This window comes from Lissotriton vulgaris, chromosome 6 (assembly GCF_964263255.1).
Source record: "Lissotriton vulgaris chromosome 6, aLisVul1.2, whole genome shotgun sequence".
Classification (NCBI taxonomy): Eukaryota; Metazoa; Chordata; class Amphibia; order Caudata; family Salamandridae; genus Lissotriton; species Lissotriton vulgaris.
In genome coordinates, this window is record NC_141694.1 from 1,077,173,683 (window position 1) to 1,077,193,929 (window position 20,247).

General features: G+C 45.5%; 1 protein-coding gene across 1 annotated transcript in view; it reads right to left on the reverse strand.

The window, feature by feature from the left end:
• Positions 1-20,247, reverse strand: part of CAPN9 (calpain 9) — a 301,607-nt gene that overhangs the window by 127,176 nt on the left and 154,184 nt on the right. The window contains exon 9 of the mRNA XM_086927144.1: positions 14,339-14,499. Within this exon, the coding sequence (XP_086783270.1) occupies positions 14,339-14,499 (161 nt within the window). The remainder of the gene's footprint in view (positions 1-14,338; positions 14,500-20,247) is intronic.

Sequence of the window (20,247 nt, forward strand, 5' to 3'; positions counted from 1 at the left end):
GGCAATGGTCGTGAGGCCGCGGTTGTTCCTTAATACGGGGGATTTGGTGAAGGAGTGACTCTTTGAGAAGAATCAGCAATGGGTCCGCAATCTTGATGCTAAACAATGAAAATTTAAAATTAGACGCGGACCTTTCAGGGAAAGAACTTGCGTTTGGGGCGGGCAGGGTGGGTGCTTACCTTACTTCACAGTGGAAGCGGCGGTGGGTGGGAGGCAGAAACACGATGGTCTCCTTCCTCTACTTTGGCAGCGTGAGTCCGCTGTGCAAGTATTCCTCGTTAACCGATCGCTATGAATGGTAAAGTGCCACAGCTGAGGGCGGACTAACCATGCTCGTTCCATTTTGGCGGCCATGATGGAATGGTTGCTGGGCCCGAGGTGACCAACTAACACTGAGGAGGGGCTAACCAACCAGGTCCCATTTACGGCGGCCATAGTGGAATGGACTGGAGCCCAATCTGGACCTGCACAAGGTGCGGGTTTAGGATTTAGATATGTGGTGATAACGTGATTAAGATTTTATAACGCACACCCCAGTGAGTGTAACAAACGTTAAAACCCTGGTGATAATAAGAAGTGTAATTAAGTGCTCATAACGGTGAAGGAGAGGGCCTGCAATGCCCCGCAGTCATACACATAGAATTATACAACATTATCTTTCGGCCAATGGTGGTGGTGGTACATACAAGGCAAAGGGTTCACTCCTAGATTATATTTGGGATAGGAACCCACTGTACTAATTTACAGTATTGACAATTGAACGATTCATGCTGGCGGCAAGGGCAATTCTTACGTCAATTACCATTAATCACTTGAAAACTGCGTATGCCATAAGGCTGACATGATGTACAGAGAGAAGTACACATTTTGGTCAGTTGTCATTAATCACTTAGAAACTACGTAAGCTTTAGGGCTGACATAATGTACAATGTAAAATTTTTAAAGTAGCGAAGTCCAATCCTCTGTCCGATTTAATCCATTGCGGATTGAGTGCAACATTATTATACACTTCAATTCCTCTTTGTTTAGTAGGCTAGTCATGCTGCCACCTCTTTGGGGTAGTTTCAGTGCCTTTAGGACAGTCCAGCGAATGTCATCTTCGTCATGCTTTGCGCCCATGAAATGTTCGACCAGTGGGGCATTCGGTGTCCTGCACCTGATGCGGCTCCTATGCTGGCAGATGCAGGTTTTGATTTTTTGTGAAGTTTGACCCACATAGTTTTTGTTGCAGGGACATTGGATAAGATAAATCACATTGCTTGTATTACAGTTTGTGAGAGTGTTACATTTGAAAGTGACATTGTTGAACACAAGCGTTTTACCTTCAATAGTCAAATTGCACACAGTACATCCACCACATTTGACATGTCCAACTATGGGGGACAGACCCCATGCTGTCTCAAGTGTAGAAGAATGGTTGGGGCTGGGGAGTGCTGCTCGGACCAAATAGTCCTTTAGATTCTTACTTTTTTTGAAACCGAAAAGGGGTCGCTCGATTTCTAGAATCCCAGCATTAATTACCGGCCAGTGTTTCAGAATCATTTTTCTCAAATTGTTAGAGATGGGGGAGAAAGTTGTTACACATGCTATTCTGTCCATATTTTTCCTTGGGTTTGGGACTAGCAATGTTTCTCGTGGGCGATACCAAGCCCTTTTCAGGGCGTTTTTTACAATTTTCCTGGGGTAGCCCCTGTCTTTGAGTTTATTGGCCAAAATGGTACTTTCTCTAAAGTAGTCCTCCCTGTGTGAGCAATTCCTCCTGATCCTTAAGAATTGGGAAAATGGTAGCGAATCCCTCAGTGCCCTAGGGTGATTACTGGTATATTCTAACAGAGTGTTCCTCTCAGTGGGTTTTCTGAATAACCGTGTGAGTAGTTCACCTTCCTGATGAAAAATTGTCAAATCCAAGAAATTTATGGAGGTATTGTCAGTTGTGGAGGTAAAATTGAGGCCCAAACAGTTGTTGTTCATCCAGTGCAAAAAGTGGCGCAGAACATTGGTGTCTAATCTCCATATCATGAAGATGTCATCAATGTATCTGCGCCACATGATGATACCGGAGAAGAAGGGGTTAGATGGTGTCAAGATGACCTGTCTTTCTATTTCGTCCATAAATAATATGGCCAAATTCGGGGCAAAAATCGAACCCATAGAGGTCCCCTTTATCTGTTGATAAAAGAGGCCTTGGAATGAGAAGAAATTTCGGGTTAGGCAAAGTTCCAGTAACTTAAGAATGAATGACGTAGGAATAGCATGTGGGCGTGGGCGCGTATCCAAAATTTTTTGTATAACAAGGAGTGACGCAGTTTGCGGGATGTTAGTATACAGAGACTCCACGTCCATGGTACAGAGAGTATCGGTTGTAGGGTTGAATGGGTGGTGCTCGATCAGATTGATCATGGACATGGAGTCTCGTACATAGCAAGCTGTGGGAGGGACAAATTCTTTTATAAAGAAGTCAACAAATGCCCCTAAGAACTGCTTCCTACCAAACTGCCTGCCATCCATGCAACCACTGACCAGTGTGATGTCATTGACCTTTCTATCGCTACGCGGTATTGCAGAGATCAGTGAAGTTCCGTCCGCTTGCATCGATTTGAGACACAGCGCTCACAGGACTTTCTTTTGGGGCATTGCGCAACACTGCATATTATATCCATCCAGGATATTAGTGGTCTTGTGACACGATACAGGGCATTTTCCACAGATAAAGAAAGGAAGCAACTATTTAAACTCTTGATAAATGGATATTTTTTATAAGTGCTTTGGAGTAAGCTATATTTTTTCCAGGCTTGGGAAAGGAAAACTGGGAAAAGGAAACAATATTTGGAAAATACTTACTTTGCTTATTTGTATACTTTACTTTGCTGATTTTTACAACATTTTACAATGCAGTTTGATCCTCCCTTGAAGTTTCTCCTAACCAAAGGAGAACCTCATATTCTATGGGTGAGGTGGAAAGAGGAATTTTTGACTTATCGTAAGGCTATTGATGGTGAAAGAAAGTCAGCTGAGAGGATGAAAAATATTTTTCTACACTGTTTGGGATCCGAAGGTTAGGTTGTGTTTAGAACACTACCACAAGCTCATGGTAGAGGTGACAGGAATATTTTTGAAGAAGCCATAGCGTGGATAGAGACCAGATTGAAACCTACTTTCAGTGTTGCTCTTACTAGGTTTAAGTTTTATACCAGGGCTTAAGAAGATGGTGAAACGTTTAGTGATTTCCTTATTGGGTTGCAAGCTCTTTCCGTTAACTGCAATTTTTGACTCATCATGAATGAAATAATCAGGAATCAAATCATAGTACAAGTCAGGTATAAAAAGGTGCAAGAGCAGTTGCGGATTATGGGTGATTCTAATTTGCGGGATGTCATCAGCACTGCCAAAGCAATGGAACAGTTGGAGAAGTTGATGAAATCTATAAATAAGGACAACAAAGTTTTAGTGGAAGATGTGTGAAGTGTGAATTCTGGAAATCCAAATGATGAGCAGTGTGGGTACAAGAGATTTGATAAGTATTTCCATTGTTTTAGGTGTGGAAGTGTTAGTCATGCAGCATCTTCTCCAAGGTGTCCTGTACGAGGTAAAAAATGCAAAAAATGTGTACGCCTCAGGCATTTTGCTGTTGTGTGGAAAGATTTCAAAAGGAATGGTAATGGTAATGGGGTATTTGCTAAAGGGAAAGTTTATTGTGTAAATGAGGATGAGAATAAAGCGGGTGGAAGCAGTATGGGCATAGTGTTGTTCATTTGTGAATTTGGGGGCATTAGTAATAACCAGAGTTGTCTTAGACCACCCAAATGCACTGTGCAGGTTTTGAATGTGAAATTGAAGCTTATGGCTAACTCAGGTTCACCTTGGACAATAATTACTAAAGAATATTTCATGAGTTGCTTTGATGGAATATTATGCCTTAATGATTTGAGGAAACCTGATATAGTTGCAGAAGCCTTTGATGGGTCTAAGATTGATATGGTGGGGTATGAAGAGGTTGATGTTGAGTTCAAAGGACGTGTGGCTCATATTAAATTATGTACATCCTTTAAAGGTATAAATAACTTAGTTGGAGGGATCAATGGAGTTTGGACTTAATTCTCAACCCAAGGAATCGTGATCATGTGTTAGTGATATCTGAGGGTGATAACAAAAATGGTGGTATTAGCCTGTTAGGGTATTCTCAGAAAAGCTTGAGAAACGTAATAGTGTTTGTCACAATATCCAAGTAAAAAAGGAGCAGTACCGGTCAAACAAAAGCTTAGAGGGGTACTAGTAAATGTGAGAGAGGAACTTTAGAATTTGATACAAGGATTTATTGATAAGGATATTATTGAGGAAGTAGAGTCATCTGAAGGGGTTGAATGGGGAAACAGCCACTTACCTGAGGACAAAGCCTTGCCACAGGACACCGCCACCGCCAAGGGTCAGCAGGGCCACTACCTACGCCGCCACCGGCCAAGAGTCAGCCACATCATTCTCCGCACCCCCGCCCCGGGACCACAACTCCCGGTAGGCACAGCGGCGGCGCGCACCGCCGACGACGCGCCCGCACCAGGAGGTGCTTAAAGCCGGCGCAGAGCCCGGCGGAGGGGGGAAACAGCCACTTACCTGAGGACAAAGCCTTGCCACAGGACGCCACCACCGCCAAGAGTCAGCAGGGCCACAACCCACGCCGCCAACGGCCAAGAGGGCAGCCACATCATTCTCCGCGCCGCCGCCCCGGGACCACAACTCCCGGTAGGCACAGCGGCGGCGCGCACCGCTGATGACGCGCTCGCACCAGGAGGTGCTTAAAGCTTGAGAAACGCAATAGTGTTTGTCACAAGATCCAAGTAAAAAAGGAGCAGTACCGGTCAAACAAAAGCTTAGAGGGGTACTAGTAAATGTGAGAGAGGAACTTAAGAATTTGATACAAGGATTTATTGATAAGGATATTATTGATGAAGTAGAGTCATCTAAAGGGGTTGAATGGGGAAACAGCCACTTACCTGAGGACAAAGCCTTGCCACAGGACGCCGCCACCGCCAAGAGTCAGCAGGGCCACAACCCACGCCGCCACCGGCCAAGAGTCAGCCACATCATTCTCCGCACCGCCGCCCCGGGACCACAACTCCCGGTAGGCACAGCGGCGGCGCGTACCGCCGACGACGCGCCCGCACCAGGAGGTGCTTAAAGCCGGCGCAGAGCCCGGCGGAGGGGGGAAACAGCCACTTACCTGAGGACAAAGCCTTGCCACAGGACGCCACCACCGCCAAGAGTCAGCAGGGCCACAACCCACGCCGCCAACGGCCAAGAGGGCAGCCACATCATTCTCCGCGCCGCCGCCCCGGGACCACAACTCCCGGTAGGCACAGCGGCGGCGCGCACCGCTGATGACGCGCCCGCACCAGGAGGTGCTTAAAGCCAGCGCAGAGCCCGGCGGAGGGGGGAAACAGCCACTTACCTGAGGACAAAGCCTTGCCACAGGACACCGCCACCGCCAAGGGTCAGCAGGGCCACTACCTACGCCGCCACCGGCCAAGAGTCAGCCACATCATTCTCCGCACCGCCGCCCCGGGACCACAACTCCCGGTAGGCACAGCGGCGGCGCGCACCGCCGACGACGCGCCCGCACCAGGAGGTGCTTAAAGCCGGCGCAGAGCCCGGCGGAGGGGGGAAACAGCCACTTACCTGAGGACAAAGCCTTGCCACAGGACGCCACCACCGCCAAGAGTCAGCAGGGCCACAACCCACACCGCCAACGGCCAAGAGGGCAGCCACATCATTCTCCGCGCCGCCGCCCCGGGACCACAACTCCCGGTAGGCATAGCGGCGGCGCGCACCGCTGATGACGCGCCCGCACCAGGAGGTGCTTAAAGCCGGCGCAGAGCCCCGCTTCGCAGGACGCCCCGGGCGAAGCCCGGGCCAAGGGCGGGCCAGTTTAAGCCCGTTCAAGACCGGACAAGGACGGGACGGGCCACCCCTCTGATATCTGCCGCAGCACCAAAAGGTTAGTGTCGCATTGTAAGAGATTGGACGTGATATTTATTATCTGCCACTAGAATTGAGTAACATTCAGGACATAGCAAGGATGGCTACTCCACTGGATGCTGGCCCAAGTAGCAGGAAATCAACGGGTGGATCACTATTGGGTACTTTAGATAACTTCCTTATCAGGGTATCATCTGCACTTGCAAAGGATATAGAACTCACTGAGGAAAGACTATCCTTGGACACACCTTTTGACAAAAGATCTTCCCTGGGCCCCGTGGCAGGAGCCAGATCACCAACACATTTACAAACTGACTCACAGGGCACGCTTCCTCCGTCGGGAGTGGAGGCAACTACTCTGTCGCCTTAGTCAGTAACCATCTTGAATATAAGTGATAACTCTCCAAGAGATGGAGTTCCTGCCAGTGATGCAGGTAGAGCCCCATCCCCTAATATTAAAACCCGATCGGCTGGCCAAGTAAAACCAGGTTTGGTCCAGCAGAAGGGGGGGGTGCAAGTAAAAAGGAAGTGCCCTGGGCCCCAAACTCATGCTGGAGGGAAAAAAGCAAAGTCTGTTCCTGCTGATGATCCAGTAGTAACGCCACCAATTAGCCCCACACAACTTGGAATGGTCGACAAAAACGGGCAGGGAAGTCACCTGGATATTAGGGGGGAGGAACCACATCTGGACTTGGGCCCTTCTTTTTGGAAAAGACTGGAGGGCACTCTTAAGAAGATATGTCATCCATTACATGAGCGGTTGGACTCTATCGAAAATAGATTGGTGTGTCTTGAACTTTCGCTGGCAACAGCTCAGAAACAGGCAGGATCAAGGCACAGTGCTCACATTGGACGGGCGAAAACACCTGTAGCCCATGGTTCAATTAGTCCTAGTAGTGGTGCCGGGACAGGGCAGGGCGTTAGGCCCACCTTGGCTGCTGACAAGGTGCACATTGCTAATTCTCAACCCCCTGCTCTGACAGGGGTGGGAAATACAGCTCAGGCTAGTGAGGCGCCTCAAATCACCTTGGCTCTGACAGCTGCACCCCCGGCACACAATCAAACAGGGGCTGGGGCGACACTATTGAGCAAAGGGAGTAATCAGGGAGACGTCACTAAGTTGGATGCTAGACAGCAAAATTTGCCTGCTTTACCCAGGGCTCACAGTGAGGCTCCCTTACCCTACATCGACCTCCCTCCCCAATCAGCCCCTTTTGTGGTAGTTTTGGTAGGGGTTCCACCAGTAGCTCAGGGGAAACGAGAATCATACCTAGACCTTAAGCATAAGTGTATTTTCTGGCTTAACAAGTACCGCCCATTGCCAGCAAATACGCGAGCTGAAATCCTGGGTGTTAGGAGAGTTAACTGGATAGGTAGGGGATGCAAGACGGTGGCAGGAGACTGTATCATTATTAATTTTAGAGACCAGATATGTGTTAATTATATTTGTAACTGGCCTCAAAATGATCAGTCTAATGGGATACAAGTTCTACCCTTAGCCTATTTTTATGGCTCCCAACTCCGGTTTCCTTTGAGAGGGATATGTTTTCACAGGGGGCTGTACCAAACTTCTGCCCATTAGGGAACATAAGGTTGTTCAATAGATTCCAGGCCTTGTCGGGGCTGGGGGATTGCGACTGACAGTATGAGCCACAAAGGTCCATCCCGGGCAGCAGAGCTGGGGGCATAAGGGAGGGGGCAGAAATCTGGACAGGGCAAGTGTTCCCCCAGAGCAGTAGGGAAGAAGGGAAGGTTGAGGTTGGCCAAAGTAACATGTGTGATGTTAATATCGAGGTGTCTAATGTAGATCGGTCACTGGGAAGGCAGAATTATGTACATCAAGGCGCAGGGGGTTGCCCCCTATGGGGCGAACTGGCCGCAACACCTGACGGACCACTATGTCAGACATCTTTTATCTCATGGAACGTGGCGGGACTGGGGTCAAAACTTAACTGGCAGGCTTGGGTAGCATTCATTGACCACTTTGACATTTGTTTGTTTCAAGAGGTTTGGGCGGTTGAACCAATGTTTAGAGTGGGTTATCTGAATTTTTTGTTCCTGCTGTCAAAAAAAGCCAGGGGCGACCTATGGGGGGGTTTAGTGATATGGGTCAGGCAGTCCTTAAAATGTCACACCCAGTTGCTCCCTGTTGTAAGTAATGATATTCTTGGTGTTAGGTTTAGTTTCCCTGCTAATTTAGAAATGTATATTTATAATGTTTATGCTAGGGGGCTTCAAGGTGGCAAGAAATCTGATGTTGTAGCAGAGCTGGACATATTACTGCAGGCTACCCCCCCTAACACATTGTCACTGATTGCTGGTGACTTTAACACCACTTTTGAACCCCTTGGCTTGGATGATACACACCTAACAGAGGATGAGGATGCTAGGTGGGGAGTTCCTCAGCTTGGTACCAAACCCATAAGAAAATAGACCGAGGCCGCAATCCAGTTAAAGGGCCTCTGCATGGGAAACCAGCGTAGGGCTGCCAATGGGTGCACATTGTCAGATAAAATGGGAAAGGAAACGTTCGACAATGGTGCTAGGGCAAGCAACATTGACTAGTTACTTGTCCCTCTTAAGATGTGGTCTACTCTCCTTGATATGGAGGTAGTGACTCGTATTGAGAGTGACCATAATCCCATGACTGCAATGTTTAACCTGGGTCTACATAAAGTGGATGATGTTCATGGGGGTTACACTCTTCCAGATTTAGTTATGGCAAACGACGAGCGCCACCTTAAATGGTGTCAAGTTGTAGAGCATCAGGAAATTATTGGCAATATTGAGGGAGATTTGGAAGGGGCACTAGAGGCTATGGAGGAAGTCACCTTGAATGGGTCTCCCCTTTTTTGTTAGAGGCACACAATAGGCTCTTCACCAAACTGAAAACATATTTTTGTAAACCTAGCTCAGGAAAAAGAAGAACTCAAATTAAAAAAGCGGAGAGCTGGTATGACGGCTCTTGCCGACAAGCTAGGGGAGAGCTGGGCCAAGCCTTAAAGACCAAAGATATGGTTATAATAAGACTGGCCCGTGCAAACTATAGGCTTAAGCAACATTCAGCTAAAAGGGATTGGGAAGAGGGCAGGTGGCAGGACCTTAAAGTGGCGTGTAATGCAAAGAATCCCAAACTTTTTGGGGAAATTTTTAAATGGGACAGGGGAGGGCATCGTGAGAGCCCCCAAAATAATGTTGACCGAAATTCATGGGTTGACTATGTTAAGCCCCAATATGCTAGCAGTGTTACTGGTAACAGTGAATGAGCATTTGATTATACTTTTTACAAGGAGGCTGTCTTCACTGTGGGAGAAGTGGATAGGGCATTGGACTTAGTCACCGAGGGACGTGCTACCGGCATGGATTGTGTCCCCGCAGATCTATTCTTAAATATTAGAGGGCGATGGCGGTTTTATATTTTGTATGTGGCAAATGCCATAGCCCAAGGGATGGAAGTCCCTAAATCATGGAAAGGGGCAGAAATAGTGCCGGTGTATAAAAAGGGGGAAAAGTCGCTAGCAGGCAACTACAGGCCAATAAGTTTGATTGACTGTATACAAAAAATCATGGGACGGCTGTTTTTGGGTAGAATCCAGACCTGGATGGATAATGATAATATTTTGAGTCACCTCCAGGCTGGTTTTCTCCCAAAAACAAGTACCATAGACCAGGTTTTCCTGTTTATTATGTTATATTGGCGTACCGTGGTCCAGGAAAAAGGTACCCTGTATGCCGTCTTTGTCGATCTAAGGGCGGCTTTTGACCTGGTCACACGCAACACATTATGGAAAGTCCTTGCGGGGCTGGGGATGGCACCTGAACTGCTGAGTTTGATCGTCCGCCTACATGAGGGTACGTTCGCTCGGGTTCGGTGGGGTCGCCAGGGAGAGGTTACGGAACCCTTTCCGGTGGAGCGTGGAGTGAGGCAAGGTTGCGTCATGGCGCAGACCTTGTTCTCGCTCTTTGTGAACGGGGTTGCGGACTTCCTCTCCCTGGTCCCGACTGATGCCCCTGCGATGTCTGGTGAGCGGGTCACGATCCTCATGTTTGCGGACAACACCCTCATCATTTAAAAGACAGCTAGTGGGCTCCATCAAGCGCTGAAGCGTTTTGAAGACTTTTGTCTGGATAGGGGCTTAGAAATAAATACGGCAAAAACCAAGTTTATGGTCCTTACTGGCCGTAGAATTTATGGGACTGCCAGACCTTTCAGAGGGATGATACATATGAATGGTTTCCCGCTGGAGTGAGTAGATGCCTTCACCTACCTGGGGGTTACCCTTCAGAGAGATCTGGGGTGGTCTAGCCAATTAGATATTGTGGTATTAAAACACCGCCAGCAGGCAGGCATTCTTCTGAAAAAATTTACCTCTTCAATAACAAAGCCCATTAGCCCATTATTGGAAGTATACAGGATGAAGGTGTTAAGTTTGGCCCTTTATGGAGCCGAACTTTGGGGATTTGAGGATCTCAGAAAGCTGACGCTAGAAGAAAACGAATTTCTGCAAAAAGCTACTAGCGTTCCCATAAGTACCCCGTTAATACCACTAATGTGGGACCTTGGAAAAAAGGCGGTGCAAGATCTTGCCTTTTTGCGGCCATTACTGTACTGGTGCCGCTTATGGACCACAGAAGAATTACAGCACTATGCTCAGGGTCTGAGGGAGATAATGGCTAAGGATTCTTGCCAAAAAATACATTGGCTGAAGGCCATTCGGTCTTTACTTTTCAGATTGGGAATGAGGGAACTATGGGAAGACCCGGAAAACGCCGCATTCCCCTCCAAATTTCTTTTTTAAAGAAAAGTATTGGGAGATGGTGATCACAGAAGAGAGGACAAAGGGTCTCTCCTCGCACTTAACAGGTCGTTTCATGGAAGTTAAGGCCCAACCGAAACTGGAATTATATTGGGATACCATTGGGAAACAGCAGGATCGCAAGCTCTATTTCCAACTTAGAGTAGGCACCCTTCCAGTAAGGTCTTTTACAGCTAAATGGGCAGGCGAAAAGGGTAACGACAGATGTCCTAAGTGTGGGGAGGAACAAGAGTCATTAAGTCATTTCCTCTTCTTCTGTCCCTCGTATACTGCCCCTAGATCGATGTGGATCAAGCCTATATGTAAACTGCTTGGTATACATAGACATGGAGAGGCTCTAAGAATCCTATGTACAGACCCGACGCCCATAATTGCTGTTGCTGTGGCTAAGTTCTTGAAATGGGCTTGGGTAATCCGCATAAAACAAATAGCGGCAGACATGTGAATATTAAGCTTTTTATACCCGTAAATATTGGGGTTGCTTTTATGAGCTTTCGTGCAATACTCCTCTGGACCAAATGTATATTGATGAGATTGTTTTGAGGATCCTTGAAATAATGTAAGATGAAATTCGGCAATAGTCTATTGTAGTTTAATACCTTTTTAATATTTATTGTATACATGTTAATGGATTTTAAACTAATAATTGTGTATTTTATGTATACTTTTATGACTTAATTGTCGAATAAAGTTTATGAATGAATGGTTTCTCCCATAGTTTTGATGAGAAAATATGATAAAAAGATGTGAGGTTATGTGTGGACTAGAGCGTGAAACGCTAATTTGGTGGTGAATTGTCGCACATTGCCCAATATTAATGAAGTTGTTTGCAGGCTAGAAGGGGCAAAGTATTTTCCACTTTTGATCTTCGATCAGCCTCTCACCAAATAGAATTGACTGATGACTCAAAACAATCTACTGCTTTCCTTACACCACAGGGTCTTTTCCAGTATAAGAGGATGCCTTTTGGTTTGGCCTCTGCCACGTCAACGGGCAATGTGTCATATTTTCAAGGATATATATGGTTTCGTAAAATACTTCCAGGACAATATACTTATATTTAATCTAAATCAAGAGGAGCATATTATTAAAAAACATTTAAACATACTTTATTGGCATTTAGGTATCAGCAGTACATACTCAAGTTGTTTCTTAATCATAGGCATTCCTGGTTAACAGTTCAAAGTGCTATTCCTAGCTGTTTAGCAAGTCACTTGTCCATATCTCTACTTTCTGTGCGACTTTCCGCCGTACTATGCAACCCTGGTTGTAAAGGACTGCCATCCAATATAACAATATAACAATCTAACAGTTCCCCTCCAACTGTCCCCCACCTCCTCCTCCCCTCGCTGCTGCAGACTAACCTGCCACTATGTCTCTCGCTGTACGTGTGGTCTGGGTCTCACTCTCTATAGGCTAGGCCGTAGGCCTGACTCATGCAAACATTTAGGTCTGTAGATGTTAGGGTGCTATGGTCTGCTCATGACGCCCCTTCTCTCCCCTCCTGTTCCTGGCTATTAGGGCTGACCGGTCGAGACCTGGCCTGAGGTGTGCTGGGGGCAGACTCCTGTTCTACATTCTTCAAGTCGTCTACTAATACTCCCCAAGCCTGCGCTCTCTCCAGTTGTCCTATGCCTCGTTTTGCATTCCAAAACAGTATTCTATGTTCGCAGCCCACCCACTTCTCTAATTCCCGTTTCCAGTTGGCCACCCCTAGACCCGCTGGGGCCTTCCCTTTGCTTGTTAGTTCGCGTTTTGCTAATATATATGCTTGGTCTTGGAACCTTGCTGTGACCTTGGTCTTAGCGGAGTGGGGGAACAGGTTGAGTAGCACATGGCTGGGGGTGCATGAGATCTCCTTCTCTGTGATGCGCACTGTCTCCCTGACCACTTCTTGCCAGTACCCTTCTAGCTGTGGGCAGCTCCACATTATGTGGATGTAGCTAGCTCCTATCTCCTGGCAGCGAGGGCAACTGCATCATCTCGATGGAAATAGCGATTAATTCTGTCAGGTGTAATGTATGCTCTATGCAGGGTGTAAAAACTAATTAATTGGAATTGTGCATTACGGGATACCTTAGTGGCCCGGAGGTGCGCATTTTCCCAATCCTTATCCTCTATAGGAAAGGAGCATATTATACATGTTATGGAAGTCTGCAAACTTTTGGAATCTCATGGTCTGACTCTTAAGGAGTAAAAGTACAAAATGTTCTGCTATTTGGTTCAGTACCTGGGGCATACTCTTTCTGGAAATGGAGTAATTCCTATCTCTTGTAGATGGTATTGTTGAAACTCCTGCTCTGGACAACAAGGAAAAACTTGTGTCTTCTGCAGGGTTGTGCGAATATTATAGCAAGCTTATCAAGAACTTTGCTACTAAGATGAGCCAGTAAGGCAGCTAACTAGGCACAAGGCAGTGTTCTTTTGGTAGGGAGGAGAACAGAATGCCTTGCAGCAAATTGAAGAAGAAATTGTACAAGCTCCTACGCTGAAACCATTCTGTGTAACCAAGTTTTTAATATCACTGTTGGTGCTAGTTATGTGGCATTGATGGTGTTTTGTTTCAGAAATGTGTTTAAGATGAATCGTGCATTGCGTTTGCCTCCTGCACACCCAATGACACAGAAAGAAGGTATTTTGTCACTGAGAGAGAGCTTTTGGGGTGTGTGTGGGGTATCAAACACTGTGGGGAAGTAGATTCATACTCAGAATGGATCACAAACCTTTGGTGGCGATTTATTTACCTGATAGGGGCTGGAATGCCACAGCACGCATAACTAGGCTCACATATAGATTACAGGAGTATAACTTCAGTGGGGAGTAAGTACCAGACAAGTAAAATGTAACTGCTGATTGTCTGTCCCGATTACCATGCCCAGGTAACAAAATCTCTGAAGTGTGTCATGATATTGAGATGGTTGCATCCATTAGAAATTATGTGACTGGGGAGTTTGGGAGTAATTATGAAGAGAAATGAAGTGAAAGTAGTGTTGAAGATGAGAGATGGAAATTGTTTAAGAAATATCAGATGGAAGGTTGGCCCAGAAAAAAAGGAGTACCTCCAGAGATGAGGCCTTTCCAACAAGTATCAGGTGAGCAGGAAGTGGAAGGTGAATTAATATTTAAAGATGGGAAATGTGTCCCTCCAGAGTCTATGCAGGATGAGATTTTAAGACTTGCACATGAAGGTCATCCAGGCATGTCTACTAAGAAAACACAATTGTGAGAGCTGGGACTCTTCCTCATTTGCAAATGGTTACAACTATCTTTTAGGAGCTGGCAAAAAAAATCAATGTTTTGGAACACTAACTTGGTCATAAAACAGTCATACATTGCACAGCAATTCGGTATTTGTAAGGGAAGCCCTAAACACGCCCATTCCAAACACAAAAGTGCTAAACCAAATTGCAATTAAGTAACAAGATACTGAATCGTAATTTGACATTTGTACATATGAATTTTTCAGATTACATAATTTTGCAGCTCGCTATAGAAATGTAATTAATAAACATTCACTGGCTGCTTAGAGCAGAATTAAAGTAAGAGCTTACCTAGGAAGTTTCTGCATCCTCCAGCGGTGGAACCTCTCACCCAGCTCCCCTGATGGACCATTACCTCCCACTTATGGGAAGTATCCTCTTCAAGAGCATCAGGGGTGAGGTTACAGATCTCAACTTTGCTGTAGTGCCTTAGGAAATCCTCATACTGCATCCTACAAAATGTGAGAAAAGGATGAACATGTCACATTAGAGGCACCTACAAAATGTAAACCAAGAATCATCATCTCATGTGGGGAAGATGTGTGACGTTTAATGTGACCCTACTGTAGGCGTAAGTTGTTGAGGCAACTGTTACGTTCAACAAACTTAGCAGGGCAAAGTTTTTTATTTGGACTGCCCCATAGTTGTAGTCTTTAGTCATTTAAAATTGACCTTTCCATCTCTCTGACTGTAGGTATAACACTCACCAAGCCCTTATGTAAAAATAATTCACAATTGAGAAACTGTTAGGAATTCAGTTATTTGATTATTACAATGATGCCTAATAGCATCATCACAGGTGGCTACATTCTATAGATCAAGAACAAAGAGGCTCTACAGGTCTTTCATGTCCTAACCCCATCTGAAGTCCTGGTATTTTAACAGTTATTACCGACGATGCCATGCACTCCCTTCTTGTTTTCGTTGATGCCTTTCGCACAAAAAATGTATTCATGTCACTAATGGTGTAGATGTATCTTGCAATTGACTTTATTAACAAATAGCTAATTCTTTTGATAAACTAACACAGTTCTCAGTGTTCTTATAGTCCTTTCATTGACTAGAGCAAGCTCAAATTATACCATTTTTCTCAGGGTAATCAGCTCATGATTAGGTATAGTATGTTTGTCTCTTTCACTTCTAATATAATACCTCAAAATTTACATAAGCACTTGGAGAATCTGTTGCAGACGTCACAGCGCCGAGACGCCCATGGGCAATGGTTCGCGCTTAATCAAATGTCATAAATAAATAAATAAATAATCAGAAAATATGACCATGTGAAACTTTGTTAGTTGGAAAGCATTACCAGATTGAACAAAATGGAATGAGAGAACCTCACGATATTGAGAATATAGGAGAGTCTTGCTTATTCTTATACATAAGCATGAAACATACAAATTAGCATTTTGAAATGTATTATATTAATTTTGATAGTTTTTTCACTCAAAATGAACTATATTCCTGCTACTAATCATTACTAGACTAAACTCCATACAATACAATAGCCCCCTCCTACACTCTCTGTCCTTAATTGGCCCACCTCAAACTATTAATTTCATTAATTTGTTTTGCACAGGAACCACTTTCCAGGTTTCACACTGTCTTGAACTTTTATGGGTTCATTTTGTGGAGTGCATTTTATTACTTGAAGTTAAGTAAAATGAACGATATTGATAGACTGTCTCTTCGCACTTATGCTAACCAGTCCTATGTATAATTTCCACATTTGCGTCTCATCTGTTACTGTTGTAACTTGAGCAATAAAACTTGAAGGCTGAACGGCACAAACAATTTCAAATTAGGCAAGTAGGGTGATGGGGACACATTTCTACTGCACAGTGCAGTTTTGTAAAAAATATTTAAGGAGATGATCACTTGCTATAAAATACCAGCTATACATAAAGGCGTACCCCCACCAGACAAGGTAAAATAAATCAGACATGGTAACCACAAGCACAAGCTCTGTATTGCACCAAATCGGACAAGACACCATCTTTGTAAGTTCCAACTTGCACCAAAACCAGAGAAGGGTGTCCCACTGCTACTGAACCGCATCAGCTCTAGAAATATGCAAAACTAATTACAACATGAATCTGTGTCTCAGATTTTCAGTGAGGCGCCTCCACTTCACTCCAAGCCCACTGACTTGATGACACCCTTCTCTATTAGATGAGTGACTCATATCAGGCACTCAAAAGGTGATTGGAGAATGCTTGCAATAAGTTTAACTATTGGCAATCGCTAGGGGTAGCATTCCAACCCATCATTGTTTTGCCCACCTTACCACCTCAGTTTGTATCCAGCCATGTGCAGATCAGTCTTAATCTTGCCTCAATAGGACCAGTGTAGCTGAACTGTCAGGCTAGGTCCCCCCTAAACTGGAACACAAGCAACCCAAGACCAGTACACCCTGATTGGGGCTCTTCAGTAGCTCCACTGACACAGTAAGCAAGGTATCCACATGTGGGGATCCCCTTGGCCATTTAATGCTGTACATCAAAACAAACAAAAGGTGATGGGAGCATGGTTACAGTACGTCTAACCACTGGGAATTGCTTGGGGTAGCATTGCAGACCATCGTTCTTTTTCCCTCCATACCATCTGAGTTTGGACCCAGCCATATGCAAATCAAATTTGACCCTGCTCCAATAGGAACAATCAGCCTGAACCGCCAGGCTAGGTACTCCCTGACCTGGAATACAAGCAACTCATGACTTGTTTCACCCTGATTGTGGCTCTTCAGTCGGGTGTAGCTTGGTGGCAGTGGCACAGTGAGCAAGGAATATCAGTATTCAGTGCAAAAGGTAATGGTACATTTGCACCACACAAAATATACAAAAATCAAAAGGTGGTGTCGTCTAAAACAAGCAGTCACTATGCTCTTGTCCTTAGTGATCACGAGGCACACTACATGTGTTTTATAGAACCTTCACCTACATGCCAATCATGTGGCATGCTTCATCATCTTGTCCTCACCTGATGAGGTACTCATTTCCAAGTGGGCTAAACCTCAGAATTGGAGGCAGCAATTTGATTATCTTTATATTCTTAGTGGGATCTTATGACAAAAAAAGTCATCAATATCTCCAGGGAACCCTAACCCTATTCTTTAATAAGAGGAGGCCTGTGACATGGCAAAAAAACATAACATGACACAAAGAGGCATTAACTAACCCTTTGTGTCTTATTCTAGATCGACATGTTTCATCTGCTTTACAATATGCACAGATTTCATCAGGCTCTCTAAGATGCCTGTACGCCTAACCTATACTGAGCAGGAGATACGCATCCACACATATTCAATGCATGATTAAGAGACAGTTTACCCAACCCTTCCATACAGGGTGAGTTGATTCAAATCTGGTAATTATCTACTACAAGAATAGTGGTAATGGAGATTAATCAAGACTCATTGGAGCAAATCGGGGGCTTGCTGGGAATCAAAGGACACACATGCACCAAAGCTCAGCAGGGACTTCCCAGCCTAGCTCAGGTCTGGTGGTTTTGGAAGACAGTCTTCACTTTTGGTTCATGTATGTCAGTCCGGGGAAACAGAGTGTCTTTCCCATATAACTATTCCTCTCCCCTCTCACTGGTTTTGTTTTGCCACACAAAACATACCCTGATCAAATTCACAGATGTACTACTATTTGCCATAAGCAGTGTTTGCTTTACTCGGAGTGGCAACTGCCAGATATTGAAACACATTTTCCTACTGAAATGTACACAAAGATTTTTGCAAGATACCACTCAGATATATGTTCATCATGACCCTGGATAGGCACATCCTATTTGACTTTTAGAGGTAAATAATCTCTGCAGGCACTGTACCTAGACGTCTTGTGCATGCGTTTTTTAAAGGCCACCCAAAAGGAGCACTATCCACCTGTGAGGGTTGTCTTTACTCCTTGAAGAACCTGGCAAGGACAGAACCTTAGAAAACAACAACAGACTTGGTCCATCTACCCGTTGTGCCCTTTGCTATCAATTCCAACATCTCAGCCAATTTGTGTGGAAATACACACACACATAAACGATGGAGAATTTTAGCCTGTTGCAAAGCTATCTATGCAGCTGGTGGAACTCCTTCCAGCTTAATCTAGGGCTGTGAAAGGGTTGACTCTTCTTTTGAAATGCAGCTGAATTACTATTTCTAGTCTCTGCTAAGTGCAGGCATAGAATGCAGAGTCCAGGCTACTAGATGAAAGCACTGAGTTAAGGTGTCAAACAGTAAGCAGGCTGCCAGACCCCCACAGGGGCCACAGGGCAGTCAGGGGCAACTGAAGTATGGTCCTGCTGTTTGAGGTTGTCTGCCACTAGTGTCTTGGAGTTGACTTAATATAGCTTAGGAAACTGGGAAAACAGTTCAATGGGTCTCTACGCATGCAGAGTATTTCAAAGTTCATTTAAAAAGTTCATACCAAAATTAGATTGTTAAAGTAACAGCTGAGGTTTCTGTTGCAGAATACAGTCTGTATGTCTAGCTCAGTTTTTCACTTGTGAGGCTGCTCAGGTTTCTGCGGTCATGCAGCACTGCTGGGTTTCCTTCTTGCCGGCAGCTTCAGTTGTGGCTCCTCTCATGCAGGACTGCAGAGGAGACTTCACTTGGGACTTGGCCCGTAATGAGTGAGCAGGATGCTAAGTGAGCCTAATTCAAGCAGATGCACCCTCCTGCTCGGGATCTGATCAATGCTCATTACAGGCAATTGCGGCTTCTGATCCTAGCACACTCGGGGTACTTGTAAGCTAGCTGGGACCTCTGGGCTAGGATCAGACTTTTGCTTTGTCAGTAACAGTCACCCACTGGATATGCCTGGAGTTGGGCAGTAGCAGCAAGTGAATAATTCGCAGGCTTGGTATCTGGATGTGGTCCACTGCAGGTGCAGCAATTAGAAACCTAGAGACTCTTCAGGACATGTGTAGTCCCTGGCGTTACTTCCATGAGCTGTCAGTATTTCTGAGTGTATCACACACAGGAATACAGCTGTCTTTTTATCCTGGGCACTTGCTCTCCAACAACAGGGCCAGAGACTCTCCTACCCTCTCTGAATAGGCAGGCAGACAGGCAGACTTGAAGGTGCCAGGAAAGCCTTCGAAGGTCTCCAGCAAGTTGTACAGACTCTAGGGGATTTCTCTTACCTCAGGGAAACTCATTGTCAGGCAGACACCCGCCATGATTACAAAACAGTTCTTCAATTACTTTGTGGAGTTTTTCCTGCTTTGGTAAAAATACATATTTACCAGTTAGGGAATGTGGATAATGTGCCTAAGGTTTCAGAATTGGTTTGGGGTGGTTCATTTTCAAATGTAATTTTCTGGCTGTTTATCGGATACATCCTTTGTGCAAGGTGATGGCTCACAGAATAGGTAGCTATGGGGCTGGTGGCAAATAGGGGTATTCAAACCAAGTGAACAATCAAGTGTGAGATATCTACACTTGGCTCCGCCTGTTGGAGGCCACTTACTCCCTGAATATCAAGAAGAAACTGTAGGAGAGTAGGGTCTGCAATCCTATGATCACCCAGATTTTTTGCTTTTGTTTCACTGGTTTACGACTTTCTCTGGCTGTGGGCCTGCCAATCAGACCCACAGCCTGGCTGTTCTCTTTCTAAATTACGAGATGTACCCTAGGTGCATTTACCAATTGGTACTGGGCCACTTTATCAGACCCTGTAACTCAGGGCATAGGTGTACCCAGGGCCGCCAGGGGCTGCAGCATGTATTATGCCACCCCTGGCTGGCCTCCTAAATTTGACACAACTGGCTGCATGACAGCTGGGGCGAAGTCGTGTAATCACCCTTTGCTTTAGATATAGTAGCCCTATATCTAACCCTCCAATGGACACCCGAGTTCCTATCAGCCACTCCTATGGCAGGCCTTGACAATCCTGAAGGCAGAGTGCATGGGCTCGTGTGAACTAAGCTCTGGCCCGAGCCGAGCCCGGTTGCAGCTTGCGGAATCAAGACCCAATGGCTGTTCCATGATAACGCGTACCATATCGGTAACTTCGGTGTCGCGTTATCAAGACATGTCGAGTAAGGTGTCATACGAATCGGGATGCTGCCCTCTCACCAACTCTGGCGACGAGGTTAGCATTCCGCCCTTCTAGAGGGACACGACATGTAAGTAACTGTGAACCCCGGTTAAAGTTAACGAAAGCCTCAGCTCCACAAAATGGATGCTGCCACCACAGACA